The sequence below is a fragment of the Ovis canadensis genome, chromosome 25 (assembly GCF_042477335.2).
Source record: "Ovis canadensis isolate MfBH-ARS-UI-01 breed Bighorn chromosome 25, ARS-UI_OviCan_v2, whole genome shotgun sequence".
Taxonomy (NCBI): Eukaryota; Metazoa; Chordata; class Mammalia; order Artiodactyla; family Bovidae; genus Ovis; species Ovis canadensis.
This window is the reverse complement of record NC_091269.1, coordinates 42,569,376-42,587,826: the sequence shown is the minus strand read 5'-3', so window position 1 is coordinate 42,587,826 and position 18,451 is coordinate 42,569,376. Positions and strand designations below refer to the sequence as shown.

At 37.6% G+C, this 18,451-nt stretch overlaps 1 protein-coding gene and 1 pseudogene across 3 annotated transcripts in view; both read right to left on the bottom strand.

Moving 5' to 3' along the window:
• TET1 (tet methylcytosine dioxygenase 1) overlaps window positions 1-18,451 on the bottom strand; it is a 135,645-nt gene that overhangs the window by 34,605 nt on the left and 82,589 nt on the right. For all 3 annotated transcript variants that reach the window (XM_069571884.1, XM_069571885.1, XM_069571886.1), the window contains 3 exons: window positions 9,941-12,263; window positions 6,591-6,681; window positions 5,959-6,052 (listed from right to left, as the gene is read on the bottom strand). In XM_069571884.1, the coding sequence (XP_069427985.1) occupies window positions 5,959-6,052; window positions 6,591-6,681; window positions 9,941-12,263 (2,508 nt within the window). The remainder of the gene's footprint in view (window positions 1-5,958; window positions 6,053-6,590; window positions 6,682-9,940; window positions 12,264-18,451) is intronic.
• On the bottom strand, window positions 16,313-18,004 carry LOC138430440 (cyclin-A2-like; annotated as a pseudogene).

The window sequence follows — 18,451 nt, the reverse complement described above, 5'->3', positions numbered from 1 at the left end:
ATAACAGGTTCAAAGTCTGGGGGAAAAAAAGAATCTGCCTTGCAGTACAGGAGACCTGGGTTCCATCAAAGGTCAGGGAACCAAGACCCCACATGCTATGGGACAACTAAGCCCGCATGCCATAACTAGAGAGTCCAAGCACTGCGACGAAATATTCCACATGAACGAGTATCCCAAGTGCGACAACTACGACCCGACATATCCAAATAAAAAAACTAACTAAAGCCTCCTGCAAATGACATGGGACGTAGACTCTCTAGCAACTCCCTCTCCAGTCAAGTTCTGAAATGATAAAGACCTCTTCTGGAAGCACCCTCCTAAGTTACCTACAGACAGATTTCTGACTCACAAAATTGATGAGATAATAAATGTTTGTTGCTCAAAGCTACTAAATCTGAGTAATCTGTAAAGCACCAACAATAGAGCTCATCAAGAATAATAATTAAATAAGCCTTAAAGTGAAAGTGAAGTCGTGTCTGACTCTTTGCGACCTCGTGGACTGTACCAGGCTCCTCTGTCCATGGGATTCTCTAGGCAAGAATACTGGAGCAGGGTGCCATTTCCTTCTCCTCAGATTGCTCTTTATAAAACATAAACCAGATAGATAACTTGTGTGTGTGTTTGTGTATGTTTGTGTGTGTGCGCGTGCATGCGTACATGCTCAGTCCATTAATTTGTGTCCCACTCTTTGAGACCCCATGGACTGTAGCCCACCATGCTCCTCTGGCCATGGGATTCTGAGGGCAATAATACTGAAGTGGAGACTTCCCTGGTGGACCAGTGGCTAAGACTCCATGCTCCCAAATCAGGGGGCCCGAGTTGAATATCTGGTTAGAGAACTAGATCCCAAATGCCCCAACTAATACTTGGTACGGCCAAATAAATAAATAAACAGTTTTTTTTTTTTTTAAAAAAAAGAATACTGGATTGGGTTGCCATGCTCTCCACCGGGGGATCTTCCCGACTCATGGATCAAACCCGGGTCTCCTGCAACTCCTGCATTGCAGGTAGATTCTTTACCACTGAAACACAAGGGAAGTCAGAGGGATTTTAACATATCCCAAGTTAAACTACTTCAAAGATTTCATATTCATGGACTAAAACTCATGACGTCCTAATAAAACCACTTCGGCTATTGCTTCTGCCAACATTTTACGTTCACTTGTTCCCATTCTCTACTTCCTTTACTTCACTAGATTTCTGATTATTAAAGAATGTGCTCTCTTCCTCGACCTTTGTACTTGCTCTTTTCTCTGCCTAGGAATGTTCTTCCTTGTGCTCCTAGCGGTATTCTTTGCATACAAGGCTCCTTCTTGTCACTCAGTTCTCAGCTTGAAAGTTCTCTCCCAAAGAGGCCTTCCCTGATGACCCTTAAGGAGAAAAACTCTGGAAGGTCTCTACTAAAGAGAGGAAAAAGATAAGTAGACCATGTTTAAAGAAATTTAAATTTGGAATTACTTTATTAGGATAACTGTATTCAGTGAAAAAAAGAATTTACTAGTTTAAATTTTAAAGGGGAATATAAATTTGTCATTATGTATTATATGATTGCACACCTGAGATACACAAGAGAAATTAATTGAAAAATAGGAAGCATGTAAAAAAAACACTACAGAAGGACAAAGAAAGACATCAACTAACAGAAAAGCATAGCATGTAGGATAAGAAGACTAAACATCAAAAATGTAAATTCTCCAAGTTCTCTTGCCAATGATTTCAATCAGAATATCAAAAGACACTTATTACAAAGACACGGGTGATTATAAATTCGTGTGGAAAAATAAACAAGGCAAGAAGAGTCAGGAAATTGCTGAAGGGTTAGCTCCATCAGATATGAAATACATTTTTAAACCCAAATAATCAGAATAAATTGATTATGATGCAGGAGAAACATAACGATGTGGTAGAATACAAAATCTAAATATGAATAAATATATCAATCGGAAGTAGATGAACAATTATTTAGGTAAGTAGTGTTGTTTAACTGGGTAGTCAGTTGAAAAAATATGAGTTGTGACTAACATTTTACATATAAGAGGAATAAAATAGGTTAAGTGTATGAAAATGAAATAAAAAAAGAAAAATGAAACCATTCAAATATTATAAAAAGAAAATTTGAAAAATATTTATAAGCTAGAAGTTGTAAAAATTTTTCTAATTAAGATACACTAAAGCCATAAGTAAAGGCAACCCACTCCAGTACTCTCGCCTGGAGAGTCCCATGGACGGAGGAGCCTGGTGGGCTGCAGTCCGTGGGTTCACGAAGAGTCCGACATGACTGAGCAACTTCACTTTCACTTTACACTTTCATGTATTGGAGAAGGAAATGGCAACCCACTCCAGTGTTCTTGCCTGGAGAATCCCAGGGACTGAGGAGACTGGTGGGCTGCCGTCTATGGGGTTGCACAGAGTTAGACACGACTGAAGCAATGAAGCAGCAGCAAAGCCATAAAAGCAAAGTTTTTCATTAAAAATTTAACTTAAATTTTCATCTCATTTAAAACAATCAGAATGTTAAAAAAATATGACAAAGAAGGACTCCCTTGGGTGTTCAGTGGTTAAGACTATGCTTCCACTGAAAGGGGCGTGAGTTTCATCACTTGTCAGGGAACTAAGATCCCCCAAATTCAAAAACAACAATAAAAAAAGCAAACAGAAAACATATTTGCAACTTACCACAAATGGTTAATTTTCTAAAGAACCTTCTATAAAAATCAATAGAAGCCAAATAACCCAACAGAAAAAAATGGACAATGTGTATCATTTCTTACTTTAAAATGTTTTGAAACAACAACTTTTTCAAGAGTGAATAAAATATAAAAATAAAGATCACTAAGGTCCGTCTAGTCAAGGCTATGGTTTTTCCTGTGGTCATGTATGGATGTGAGAGTTGGACTGTGAAGAAAGCTGAGCGCCGAAGAATTGATGCTTTTGAACTGTGGTGTTGGAGAACACTCTTGAGAGTCCCTTGGACTGCAAGGAGATCCAACCAGTCCATTCTGAAGGAGATCAGCCCAGGGATTTCTTTGGAAGGAATGATGCTAAAGCTGAAACTCCAGTACTTCGGCCACCTGATGCGAAGAGCTGACTCGTTGGAAAAGACTCTGATGCTGGGAGGGATTGGGGGCAGGAGGAGAAGGGGACGACAGAGGATGAGATGGCTGGATGGCATCACGGACTCGATGGATGTGAGTCTGAGTGAACTCCGGGAGATGGTGATGGACAGGGAGGCGTGGCGTGCTGTGATTCATGGGGTCGCAAAGAGCGACTGAACTGAACTGAACTGAAATCACTGACTCGATGGACATGAGTTTGAGTGAACTCCGGGAGTTGGTGATGGACAGGGAGGCCTGGCGTGCTGCGATTCATGAGGTCGCAAAGAGTTGGACACGACTGAGCGACTGAACTGACCTGAAACAGTGTTTAGGTTTATCTTCATCAAAACTCTTACATGTGGTGTTTGACTTGTTTGGGTTTATGTCGCGGAAAACCATGTAGCTTTCACAGCTGAGCTGACAAGAGTACACACAGCAAGACAAGAAGTTGATCCTTGGGAAACAGGACTTCACAAGCACTGACACCACCCTGCAGCAAGTGTCACTCAAACAATAACAGGAAGCAAGCTTCAGGGAAAAGTCTACACTTCTAGGGAGCATTTCAGAAAATTTTAGTTCTTGAGAAGCAAGATGACTCCAGGAATCATTCATTTTACTATAGAGTAAGCGAACTTTGGTCCAAAATGTGTTTGTGATAGCTGATATGACTCAGGGCCAGTTTCTTCCCATCTATACCATGAAATGACTGATTAAATCACACTTGTATCCCCAGTATCTAGCCTGGAGCCTGCCAATGAAAAGTTCTCAATAAACACAAGTTCCTTCACCTTTCTCATCCTAAAATTCTATTATCTTCCAAATTCACCCACACTGAACAAATTAAAGGCAGGTATCTTATTTGGGACTCGATTCTACTGCACAAAACAGAAAACTTCCTAATAGGTTTTGAAGAAGTGAAAAAAAAAATTCTGTTATGTTAGAGAAATCCAGGTTTAAGAAGCCTGAGGATCGGACTTCCCTGGTGGCCAAGAGGTTGATTTCGAGCTCCCAAAACAGGGGGCCCAGGTTCAATCCCTGATCAGGAAACAAGATCGTATAGCAGTTCTACTGGTATCAGATATGCAGGCTTCTGTCGTCTCCCCATCCTAACACGTTATCTTCCATTATCAAATCAATTCATAATTTCACATGATTTCTGTATCTCCAACTATTGAACCCATGTTCTATAGATGATGAGGGAAAGGAGACAGATATAAAAGAGTACATTCTGTATGGTTCTAATTATACAGAAATTATCTAAAAGATCTTTATCGACATGGAGGTTAAAATCGTGGTTATTATACATGGAGTTACCAATGGGGAGCAGGCAAAGGGAGCCTTCAGGGGTGCTACAAAGATTTACATCGCTGTCTGGGGTAGTGTTATATGTGTGGAGAATCACTTGATATTTTGGCAAGACTGTGCACTCCAAATAGACTGAGGAAACTGAAAGTATTCTAACACATTTAGTGTTCACGCCCAGTTTTTGTGGTCATCACTGCGGTCACCTTCCAGAGGGTAGTTGAAAAATAACCAAGATAGGGATTTCCCTGGCAGTGCAGTGGTTAGGATCCCCTGTGCTCTCACTGTAGGGAGCATAGGTTTGATCCTTGGTCAGGGAACTAAGATCCCACATGCCAGATCAAAAACAAAAACAAAACAAAGACATAGAAGAGATGAAGGTGCACCAATTGTCCTGCTTCAGGAATAGCCAGGTTCAAACTTTTTTTTTTTTTTTAATGTTTTTTGTTCTTCTGAAATGGGCATAAAAATAATGACTTTTCCTTTTCCAAAATCTTAAGAGTTCCTCTGTGGGGATTAATGAGGCAATGTATGTCAAGTACTTAACATGATGCCTGATATTTAATGAAAGGTAGTGGTTACTGTTATTATTTATTATCATCATTATAGTCATCATTACAAACAAATAATAGGACAGGATTTCAAATGATCCTTTAGTGCAAATTTCCAAAGAAACTGGTCAACATAGTTGTGAATGTGAGTATCCTCCTGAAAATATACATTTGGCTAGGCAGGTAATGACTGTTTCTCTGTTGAGAACTTCCAAAAGAAGCTAAAACCAGTTGTTACCTCTGATAGCACCACAGTTTTAGAAAACTCAAAGTAGTTATAGAAATAATTTTGGAAATATACTGTAAAATTTTTGATTTTGCCTTCAATATTGCATGACCTTCAATAAGGTGGCCCCATGAAACAAATGGGCTTTCCTGGTAGCTCAGCTGGTAAAGAATTCAGCTGTAATGCAGGAGACCCTGGTTCGATTCCTGGGTTGGGAACATCCCCTGGAGAAGGGATAGGCTACCCACTCCAGTGTTCTTGGGCTTCCCTGGTGGCTCAGATAGTAAAGAATCCACCTGCAATGCAGGAGACCTGGGTTCAGTCCCTGGGTTGGGAAGATCCCCTGGAAAAGGGAATGGCAACCCATTCCAGAATTCTTGCCTGGAGATTTCCATGGACAGAGAAGCCTGGCAAGGTATAGTCCATGGGGTTGCAATGAGTCAGACATGACTGTGCAAGTAAAACACATACATATATATTTATTTACTAATTATTTATGCTGTCTAATTATAAGCGCACTCTACACTCTCTAAAAAGTAACAACAATAACAACAACAACAAAAACCTGGTAAGAATGATGACTCTAGATCACTACATACAGACTAGGAATGCCATACCGTTTTGTTCATTAACATAAAAGGCCGTGGCTAAGACAGATAGCTTCCTTATTTCCCTGGGAATAAGGGAGGTGGGTATTTTCCTAGTCCATGTTTTCATGTTAACTTACTTAGTTTTTATATAGAGTAAATCCATTTTGCAAAATGTATAAGTACAAAATACTTACCCACTTAGCAACTGGACACCCGTTAGAGCTTTTTCCTTCTTTCCCCGTGTACACTACTATTTCTATCCTTATTGCATTTCCTTTTTGACCATACCTAAGTATGAAACACAGTGAAGGGAAAATCATTGAAATAAACTTTTAACATCTTTATGGGCATTAGATAAAGATTTACAGAAGCACAAAAATCAAACACTCTTCATAATAATAACTTTGTTAAATTTACTTGTGTGTGGCAGATATTTTTGTTGTACAGTTCTATTTACTTGTCCTTAAGGATCACTCTTTTTAAAAAATGTCCTGGCTCCAAGACAAGCAAAACCAATGTGAATATAGTGTTGACAGTGTTAATTTTAACTATTTCTATGATTATACAATAACATAAAAATAAGTATGTCTGCATTTAACAAAGACAGCCTTGTTTCGTGAGGGTCTTTATTGAGTTCCCAATGGCTCATGTGAATGACTTGGCAGGGACACCAGGACACTGGGCTTTTCCTGCTTCCTAAGAAACATCCAACTCATATTCCTGAAGGTTTTCCGTTCACCTTCTGTTTGTTCCCAGAGATCATAACTCTGCATTGAGTTAGGTCCCCAGTAATGAATGATTTTAACAGGGAAGCATATTTCCTCACCTATTCTCCATGATTTCCCTGACAGCAGCAACACTTGGTCCTGCCCCAAGGTGTGTATAATATGGGCCTTTGTCTTTTTGTATAACTCGATCTGTGGAAGGAATAAGATTATTAGACCCAAAGCTTTACAGAATTGCATAGGGGCGCAGAAGAGCTAGTTTTACTTTTTTTTTTTTTTTTTTAATTCAGAACAATGAATCTTGACAAGATTTTGGTAAGCTTTAGTAATTAAAAACTAGGACAATAGGCCCTGGAGTGTAACTTATCCCTTTTTTCTGCTCCTAATTAATCCATTCTTTCTCTAAGAATCAGAGGAGGAAAAACATATTTTAAGTTGTGGTTAACATTTATTCTCAGATCTTCTGCTTTAAAAAAGATCTATAAAAATTGAGGTAAGAAATTAAGTTATCCTAGAGCAATACATCTTAAAAGCTTTGCCTCAGAATCCTATTAAAATTGACCCCCCCCAAAAAAACTGAGCCCAACAATTGCACTGCTAATTTATTTTACTACACACAGGCATAATTATTTATAATGCACGTGTACACAAGAATCTTCATTGTTACAATAATATGTAGTATCAAAAGAGAGAAAACCTGAATCTTTCAATTAAGTAATAGTTTAAATTTGGGGTTATTTATACAGTGGAATATGATATAGCTATTAAAACAATAGCATTTACAGACATTGAAAAATCCAAGTTAAAAAGCAAGCTGCAAAAGTAGTTATGTTTTAAAAGCCTTAAATTTTGTAAAACATAAAATTTTTACAAAAAAATTTTGTAAAAATAAAAATCACTAATATTAATTCAATAGAAAAGCTGTAACAGCTATTTTCCTCTAAAAAAAAGATATTTGCACCACATTTCTGTACAATTTGAGTTTTTGTGAGTATGAATTAAGTACTTCTTAGAAAATGTTATTTTTAACTTGGCCTCTGAGAATCATGTCTGACTAGAATCAATGGGGAATGCATGTCTACCCACACCAGAAGGTTATTACTTACCATTTTAATTGGATATCCAATACAACATAGGATTATTTTTGTGGCTACTTAAGCAAGATAGCAGTGAATAATTTTTAATTTATTGGAGATCTAGAGCAGGACTTCCCAGGTGTTTCAGCAGTAAGGAATCTGCCTGCCAATACAGGAGACATGGCTTTGATGCCTAGGTCAGGAAGATTCTCTGGATAAGGAAGCAGCAATCCACTCCAGTATTCCTGGGAAATCCCATGGACAGAGGAGCCTGACAGGCTACAGTCCATGGGTTGCAAAAGAGCTGGACATGACTTAGTGACTAAACAACACAACAATCTAGAGCAATGGTTCTTAATCAGGGATGGTTTTGCCAAAGGGGATATTTAGCAATATTTTGAGTTGTGACAACTGTATGCATGTATGTGTGTGTATTATTGCTAGCTAGTGAGAAGAGGCCAGGGATGCCACTAAACAGCCTAGAACAGATAAAGCAACAGATAACAAATACACAGATAGCAAAGAATTACCCCACCTAAAATGCCAATAAATTTGAGGAACACTAACTACTCTAGTTTTCCAAGGACATAACACTTTCTTAGAAATCCTTTACCCTTGGATATGACTGGGATACTTTACCCTCACTTGGGATGATTTCTGAGTCTGCTCTTTTGTTTATCTTTTTAAATTCCCATCTCTACACAGTGAACTCAATAATCTCAAATGGAACAATTATAGGAAAACATGTAGCTGACAGTGTATTTATTATTACATAGTTCCAGGTCCACTGCAGATACTGAATAAACTTTGAAAGCCTGGCTGTCTCAATTCCTACAATGTTACAAGATAGGATGTATAAGGAAAGAGTTTTCAAACTAGCTAATCATCTTATCAAAACTGTGTATCGGGTTAAATTAGACTAGCTCAGGTCTCTACAAATTTATGGCATTTTAAAGACTTCTTTTCCATGTTTAATGACTTATTTCAAAAAAAAAAAAAGGTCTCTTTTTCAGATTTTTGATGCAACAGAGGATGGAAGTTACAAGTACAGCCTCTGGAGTTGGAACTGCCTGTCTTTGAATTCCAGTTTAATCATTTACTAGCTATGAACTTCTCTGATTCAATCTCTTCACTTGTAAAATGGGGATAACAAGACTTCCCTTTGGTGGGTTTTTGTTAATATAACAAGTCAAGGATGCAGCTGTTATGAGACTCGCAGGAAAAGATCTGGAATCGGAGCCATTGTCATCACTACACTCTTCTGTCCTTGGTCTGAGAATCTCTCTTTCCCAATCCAACCCCACTCAGACAGCGCTGTCACCCCTCCAGACCGTCCAACCCTTCTAAAAGGCTCTTCATTCTGAGAGGAGCCTCTCTTTGGTGCCTGGCATGAGGTAGGCTGTCAAAACAGTGCTGAATGATGGGCAGAATAATGGAAGGATTCATTTCAGAATATTAAACGCACTTTGCATAATCAAGAACTGAAAGTAATTGCTATACTTCACTGTTTTTTCGATTGTGGTTAAAAAAGTATATCAGATGGATATACTTACTCCATCCTTCCAATCAATCCTTTAACTACCCGTTCTGGAGTACCAATGAATCATTTTCTTCTTGGTTGAGTTAGCAATTACACAGATACTTTTCTTATGGTTATTTAAGTTATACATGTATTTTATGTTCTCTGCATACATGTTTAAAATGTACAACTTAAAAATGCTTGATTTTAAACAAAAGGGCCTAAGGGTTGAAATTTTTCTGAATATAGGAAGAATAAACTGTGATAAAGTATTAAGGGATTCATTCTTAAGATGTGCACAATAGACAATCTGAGAGACATCTAGCTTGAGCGAAATCCAATTTTCCACTTAAGAAAGTTTCTGGATTACCAGTTGCATTTCCCATGTATCTGAGCCACATCAAAGAAAGGTCCCACAGAAAAATGGGTATAGAATTATTTAGTCCATCCTAGATAGAATATGGGAGAAGGCAATGGCACCCCACTCCAGTACTCTTGCCTGGAAAATCCCATGGACGGAGGAGCCTGGGAGGCTGCAGTCCATGGGGTTGCTAAGAGTTGGGCACGACTGAGCGACTTCACTTTCGCTTTTCACTTTCATGCATTGGAGAAGGAAATGGCAACCCCCTCCAGTGTTCTTGCCTGGAGAATCCCAGAGACAGAGGAGCCTGGTGGGCTGCCGTCTATGGGGTCGCACAGAGTCGGACACGACTGAAGCGACTTAGCAGCAGCAGCAGCAGCTAGAATATGAATGGGGCCAAAATGTCACATATAAAAACACAAATCAAACTTTACTTGATAAGGACTTGAGGCAATTAAGGCAAGAAAAAATGAAACACTTCATGCACATACTTACCAAGACAGTTGCAAGTAGGCAATTCAGAATCCTTTGTTGTGGACACAAGGGTTTTTGTAGAATTGGTGAAGAAGTTCATCGCATAATCATTAAAAGTTTTCTGTGCACTGTTTATTGGGGGAAATTCGGATGTTCCAACACTAGATGAGCAGACGTCCTCTTCATTTTTGGTAGAAACCACTGTAATTCCACCTGAACATACTACATTTAGGTTCCTGAGAATTTGTGCCGGGTCTGGTAAAGGGGTCTCATGAGAGATACCAGGAGATGTTGGCAGTCTCTGATGCATGAGTTGGTCTTTAACATCCTCTTGGAACTGTCTTTGGTCACTGCCATCCAGGACATTAGCACACTGGTTGGTTGGAGAGGCTGGCTGGAGTAAAGGATGAGCTTTCTGATTAACATTCACTGTTGGCTGTACCTGAGTATATGCATTTTCTGTAAATGCCTGCCCATTGGATTCTGTTTTTAACTGGATTATGGGGATAGAATCCAAGGGTTCAACCTTCATCTTTTCCTGTGCTAATTCAGGATAATATCTCTCAAATTTTATCTGAGCGAGTGGAGGAAATAACTTTTTGTGTTCTAATGCTGAACTTGTTTGAGTCCGTGGTTTCCATACTTTAGTTAGGGGAGGAATTTTTCCCAATAGAATGGGAAAATCATGTGGACCAAATTGACCAAATCTTTGAAATTTAGATGCTATCCAAATGTCATGCAATTTACTATACTCATATGACAACTGTTCCTGCTTTTTCTGATCATTTTCTTGACAACTTATGACCGTGTGCTTTTTTTTCCGTCTATCTCTTGATGGAGTAGATTTTGTCTTTTTCTGGATTGTGTTCTTTTGCTTTGTTACTGATGAGCCTTGATTATTTTGTACATTGGAAGGAGGTTTCTGTGGTGGTGTGCCCATCTCCTGGTTATACTTTTGCTGTACATTATATGCAACAAGGCTTATTGGTGTACTTTCGACTTTTTTGTCCTCTGGTTTCACATAATTGAATTTAATCATTGATGCAAGTTGTGTTAACTGTGCGGCAACATCTTCTTCTATTTTACTATGAACTGAATCTTGACATGATGAATCATCCTTTGAATCCAACTTGATGCTGTTGTCTAGTGACTGGTTACAATACTCTGATTTGCTAGTTATTGTGGTCAACGGCTGCAAACTCCTAGAACTGTCGAGAGTAATCCTACCTTGAGCAATATTTTTATTGGTATCAGTTTTAGATGAATTTGAATTTGGTATAAGAAGTGATATTGAATTTGTGACTGTTGAACTTTCCTGTGCCTTTGTGGATGCTTGGTCACTAGGTGAGCTGTTGTGTGACTTAGAAATGATATTTTGGCCATTGAACACTACAGCGTTGCATGAGCTTTGCTTTTCCAAAGATGGACAGTGATGAAGGCTCTGAGGCTCCCCTTTTAAGTTTGGGTCTTGGAGGTCTTTTCTCACAGAATACAGAATAGCTTTACAGCTGTTAAGCAAGCTAGCTGTTCTCTGTTCTGTTTCTTCATCCTTCTCTGACTTGGATGGAGAGGAATTTTCTGATGGGGCTTCTGACAGTTGTGTGAGAGCTTCTATTGCCACTACTTGTTCTAGTGTTAATCTCCTATCTTTCATTAGGGAGAGGAGACTTGGTTGAAGTGTTGATCCTTCTTTTAGATCTCTATTTGCTATAATTTCTAGGGATTTTGGTTGATCACTTTCATTGTGTATACTCGTATGACTATTTGAGTTGCAGTTCACAGGATCTGGGAAAGACTTACAATTAAAGCCAGGCTTCTGAATAACCAAAACATTACTCTTCCCCTTGAGATGATCACAGCTCCCACTAGTAGCAATGGTGCTCATGACATTGTTATGGTTTGCGGTGTCTTTCAGGAATTTATAAGGATTGCTTTCAAATGCCTTGCCAAGTTCTTCAATGTTGATTTTTTTAAAAGCCAAATTTGTTTCAGTTGGTAAATAGTGTACATTTTTAATGCCATTTCTTACAGTTTGTGCAAACAATTTTTGAGGTTCAAGGAGGTCAGTAAGTAGAATTTTTTTCCTGTCATCTTCAGAGTTTTTCAAATTTTCAACTTCGGTTTTAATTGTACTAAATTCTCCTTTGACATGATCAGTTAAGTGTGATTTCTTGTTTTCTGTCCAATTCTCCACTTCAATACCTGTCATACTTTCTTCATTTTTAGTTACATTTTCTAAGGGACATGAATTCAATTCCAATCTCTGTTCTTCCTCATGAGCACAACTACTGTATTCCATGGATTCTGACTTGGGGCCATTTACCAGTTTGTTGTCAAAATCTGCCTATGAAATAAACACAGAAATTACTCATATAATCTACTCCAATATCTGAGGAAGGGTCATAAGAACTTTACAATTTAAAAGCAACTAAATGTGAAGTCTCTGAAAACATTTTATTTTCACTTTTCATATTTTCCAATAAGTTATAAAAAATCAATAAGGGGAAAAGAAAAAAGAGGTAAAAACCATCATAATCCCATGCCTGTTAATGTTTGGGTATATTAATTTTTTCCAAAATAAATTTTTTTTACAATTAAAAAAATTGTAAAATATTTTCACAATTACTGTCATTCAATGAGCAATACATACTATTTCAATCCAAACTGTAATGAGACACACACATTCAAAAAAATCATACATCATCATAGGTAAATCTATGGCTGATTCATGTTGATGTTTGGTAGAAACAAACAATACTGTAAAGCAATTATCCTTCAATAATAAATAAATTTAAAAATATATAAATCATAAATACTTATACAGCTTGCTGAGTTTTTGCAAAAATGCTATGTACCTAAATCCCACCAAGAAATTTACATTTAATAAACAAGGTCCTACAGTACTGCACATAGTATATTTAATCCTATGATAAACCATAATGGAAAAGAATATAAAAAAGAATTTATATACATATAACAAACACTTTGCTGTACAGCAGTTACACTGCAAATCAACCATTTAAAAATTTAAAAATTGATTTTTAAAAACTTATGATCACTCCAAAACCAAAGGATAACCACTGATTTGACGTCTTAGATTTCTTTTGCTTATTTCCTTACTTTATACAACTGACTTTCTTTTACTCAAAATTTTATTTGTGGTAGTCTTCCATGTTGTAAAGTATAATTGTAATCCACTGATTCTTCCTGCTATACAGTAATTCATTGATTGAATATACTATGTATTTTTCTGTTCTACTGTAGATGGACATTCATTTTTAGTTTTTGGCTACAACAAAGTACACTATAACATATTACTGTTATCTTTTGGTGAACTTATATATACATGGGGTGGAGGGAAGTGCTGGATCATTCAGTGTGTGTATTAATATATGTGCATGCACCTTCAGCTTTAGGAGACAGGCCAAAGAATTTTCTACAGTGGTTATCAATATATACTCCCACAAGAATTATTAATATGTTTCCATTTTTATTAACAATTAGTTCACATTCTTATCAAAACTTAACATTTTCTGTCTTAACACATTTACCATTCTGGTGAGTGACATCCCTTTTTAAAATATTTTTCAGATGAACTTCCCATAAGATAAAATTCATCATTTTACTATTTAAAGTTGTATAATTCTGTGATTATATATACAATATTGTGCAACAATTACCTTTAATTCCTGAACACTGTCATTGCTTCTGAGAGAAACACTGAACTTATTAAGGAATCAGTATTCCCCACTCTAATCCCTATTTTTTGTAAACCTTGAAACAAGGATTTCCCTGCCAATCCAGTGGTTAAGACTCTGCACTCTCAATCCAAGGGGGCACAGGTTTGATCCCTGGTCAGAAAACTAAGATCCTGACTGCCGCACAATGCTCATCCAAAGTTATCCCACAGGATGACACAAGGGGACATTTCTGTCAGGAGCAAATAGAAAATAACCTTTATCTTTAAAATGGTGCTAGATGTTTTAGTCAATGCCTAAAAAATAGTAAAATCTTAATATAAAAATACTGAATAAATGATGATATAATTGACTCTAATAGAAAAACCAAGAGTATTGACTAAAAAGAAAAAAAGATTCAGAGTTCAGAAGGGCCATATTTAATTTCCTGTCAGGGTACAGGTTACATAGGCTATGTTTAACATGTCAAAATTCATTTTTAAAATGCAATATCATATATACATTATCCTATATGTATATTATATACACATAACAACTTTGTAAAAATAAGATAGCCAATTTTTTTAAAAAGAAATATATAAAATTTGAATATAAGTATAATTCATATAAGTATAATTCATAAGTATATTCATAAGTATAATTCATATATAAGTAATATAAGGAATAATAAGTTTAGCATTCCAGGTAAACAAACAAATTAAGAGAATAAGTTCAATAATATTTAATATTATTGTTAAAATGCTGGCATTTGTAAGCAGCAGAGAAAATTATCAATTTCTTAATAATGACAAGAAAGAAGTTTGATCCTTATAACATACAACAAAAATTCCAGACATTAATAATTTAAATAGAAGAAAATTTAGAAAGTAGGAAAAATCTTCCAAAGCAAGAGCCAAAAGTGGCAAGCCATAAAAAAGACAGAATCTTTTGACTACATATAATATTAACACTCTGAAAGGCAAAGACACCATAATATGCTTTTTAAATTGCTGATCACAACCTGAGTCCCAATACCAATTTCATGCTTTGTAACAAATTCTTTTTAATAGAATATTAAAGAAAAATAAGTATACTATATTCAGTAAAGATAAGTATTACCATTAAAACCTTTTATGTATGGTTTTGTGTCCAGGTACTGAATAATGATGTAAACTGTATTTACTTCCTAATATGCATAGCTACTTCAAAGGTAGGAGAAATATTGTCAAAATTAAGGTGAAAATTTTATTGAAAAATTTTTATACTGAAATTTTTATTTTTTTTATACTGAAATTTTTAAAAAATCAAGTGACAGACTGGATAAATATAAGATATATAGTTACTGTTCTTAAGGGAAAAAAAATGTCTGAGAAATTAAAAAGGAAAATGACTCAATAGAATACTGAGGAAAGAACAGGCATAAGTAATTCACTTAGGTGGAAATCAAAAGGATCAAAATCTATCCAACTTCTTACTAGAAGAAAATGAAAATAAATGCAATCCAAATTACAAAAATAAAATGTAAGCAAATCATGATGCAATATAACATTTAGAGAAAATATGAAATAAACCCTCATATATTCACACTGAGAATTAATGTGCAGTCATTACTGTATGTATCAATCTAGTGATTGCATGGCAAGATATTCATAATATATCATTAACCCAAAATAACGTGTGACAACATGTGATGTGATAACATGTGGTAAATTAAAACATCTTTTAATTTAAAATATACAAACAGTAGGAATTCCCTGGCAGTCCAGTGCTTAGGACTCAGCACTTTCACTGCCTTGGCCTGGGTTCAATCCCTGGTCAGGGAACTAACATCTCATAAGCTTTGCTGGCATGGTAAAACAAAAAGTACATCCAAATAATGTATTCATCACAAAGTGGATATAGAGGGAGCATACCTCAACATAATAGAGGCCATTATAATAAGCCATAAGCCCAGAGCTAACATCATGTTCAATAGTGAAAAGTTAAAAGCATATCCTGTAAGATCAGGAACAAAACAAGGATACTCGCTCTTACTACTTTTATTCACCATAGTATTGGTAGTCCGAGACATGGCAATCAGACAGAAAGAAGAAATAAAAGATGGCTAAAGATATCACATCAAAAGATGTTCAGCATAACTAATCAGAGAAATGCAAATCAAAACCACAACGAGATATCACTTCACACCAGAACGGCTATCATCAAGAAGACCACAAATAGCAAATGTTGGTGAAGATGTGGAGAAAAGGGAACTCTTATACACTGTTGGTAGGAATATAAATTAGTGCATCCGCTATGGAGAACAGTATTGAGGTTCCTCAACAAAGTAAAAATAGAATTACCACATGACCCAGCAATTCCACTCCCAGGTATTGATCTAAAGAAAATGAAGACAGTAATTCAAAAAGATACATACACCCCCCCCAATGTTTATAGTAGAATCATTTTTTTTCAAATCAATTCATTATTATCCTGACAGCTGGCATCATTAATACTTTAATAGAAACCACTTAAAATTAGCCAAATATATAAGATAATTACATGCACAAAAGATATACGAACTATAACCATTTAAGAAGTAATAGATACCATAATTTGTACTCGACCATAACTTCTGTATTCAGAAATGATTATAAAATTAAAATCTAAGATAAAATCTGTATACCATATACTTTGAGTGCTTTACATCTTAGAAAACAAAGGTAGTCTTTCACCGCTACACATTTAGTGTCTCTGATGAGTTGAGGAGATAAACACCATAAAACTTCGAATTTTTGTACTTTTATTGACTGTTGTGCATGCTGTGGTGCTCTGAGGTAGGTCTGGTGAAGGTCCATGAGACAAGGCTTAGAATTTCCAGCAGATATCCAGTCTTTTATACTAATGAGTCAAGCCAGCTTTGTCTCATGACTGTGTAGACTGCTAAATGAAAGACCACAGTGGTGATAACCGATGGCAAATATTTTAGATATGAGTCAGTGTCTATCTGGAGAAGGCAATGGCACCCCACTCCAGTACTCTTGCCTGGAGAATCCCAGGGACAGGGGAGCCTGGTGGGCTGCTATCTATGGGGTGGCACAGAGTCAGACAAGACTGAAGCGACTTTGCAGCAGCAGCAGCGTCTATCAAACCTCACTCTCACAAAAGCACTGCTGAACTTTCAACTGTGCCTTTTGCAGGGGGCTAATGCAGAAAGTCGGAGAAGGCAATGGCACCCCACTCCAGTACTCTTGCCTGGGAAATCTCATGGACGGAGGAGCCTTGTAGGCTACAGTCCATGGGGTCGCTAAGAGTCGGATACGACTGAGCAACTTCACTTTCACTTTTCACTTTCATGCACTGGAGAAGGAAATGGCAACCCACTCCATTGTTCTTGCCTGGAGAATCCCAGGGACAGAGGAGCCTGGTGGGCTTCTGTCTATGGGGTTGCACAGAGTCGGACTTGACTGACGCAACTTAGCAGCAATGCAGAAAGTACTGGGTAAGAAACTGATTTATTGTTTGTACAGCTAAGTCAAAAGCAAGGACTTTCAAGACTAGGTGCTCCATTCTCAGAACTTGTTCCTTGATACAAGTGTCATCTGTAATGTAAACAAATTCTGCTACTTCTGGGGGTCTATTTCTTCAAACTTTGAGGCTAACAGCATAGCAGCAGTCCCCACAAGTTGAAGTTTTCCTCTCAACACAGACATGGATGAAAGAAACCTATCAAGGTAGTTCACAGTCAAATGCAGGGTCTCATTTTGTAGTTTATATTCTTCTCCCACATCAACTAACCAGTCTGCGAGGATAGCCTTCATACTGTTAGTAACGTTGGGCTGTTTCTTCATGTAACCCATGTTAGGCTTACATTTAACCTCCATTTCCCTAAGGTATGTGTGAACGTCCTCATGGTAGTCTGGTACTTCATTAACACTCCCTGGCTTTTCATCTTCCAATACAATTGATGTGACCATAGTATGTGGTGACTGCAAACTACCATCCACTGGGTAATCAAGAGGTACCAGTGGTTTTCTTGGTCCTGGTAAAGTAACAGCAAAGACATCTTCACTTTCTGCTTTTTTAGATTCAGCTGGCCTCTTTTGCATTCTTCTGCTTCATCCACGTGAATGGTAAACGCAGGCTGTTTACTGTTTAATTTCCAAGGAGGAGCAGTGATATGCTCATCATTTATAGCAAGATCCTTAAGAGGTGCAACCCGTCAAGTGTTAGGCCTCTGGGGTGCTGGACCCCGCGAGTTTCCGGCCTTCAGTACCACCAGCCCACCCGGTCTGGGACTGCTAGGCGGGTGCCTCCTTCTCAGGGTTGATGTTCTCCTAGTCTTCTGGAATGCTCTTCGCTGCAGTGTTAGCGCTGAACCCGCCTGGCGGGCCAGTGGCTGGGGCGCGGAGCTGCCCACCATCACTGGGGCGTGGTGGTTCAGCCGTGCACCAAGCAGCTTGCACTGGATCCAGCAGACCCCCTGAGGAACTCTCCAAACGTATCCCCGTGGCAGCTTGAGCCAGCCTGCCCGCCGACCCAGGGGGACTGTGTAGGACCAACGAAGTTGCTAAAGGCGGAGGCAAGCACTGCCAGGCCTGGAGGGGCAAGGACGCCTCGGAAATGAAGCCAGCAGCCTGCTGAAGCAGCCCATTCTTGCAGTTCAAATGTGTAGCAGAAATTATTTAAATAGCCAAGATATGGACACCACCTGCATGTCCATCAACAGATAAATAGATAAAGATGCTGGTTTATTATATAAACTGGAATGTACTCAGCCATAAAAAGGGATGAAATTTTGCCATTTGCAACAACATGGATGAACTTGGAGAATATTATGCTTAGTGAAATAAGTCAGACAGACAAATACTATATG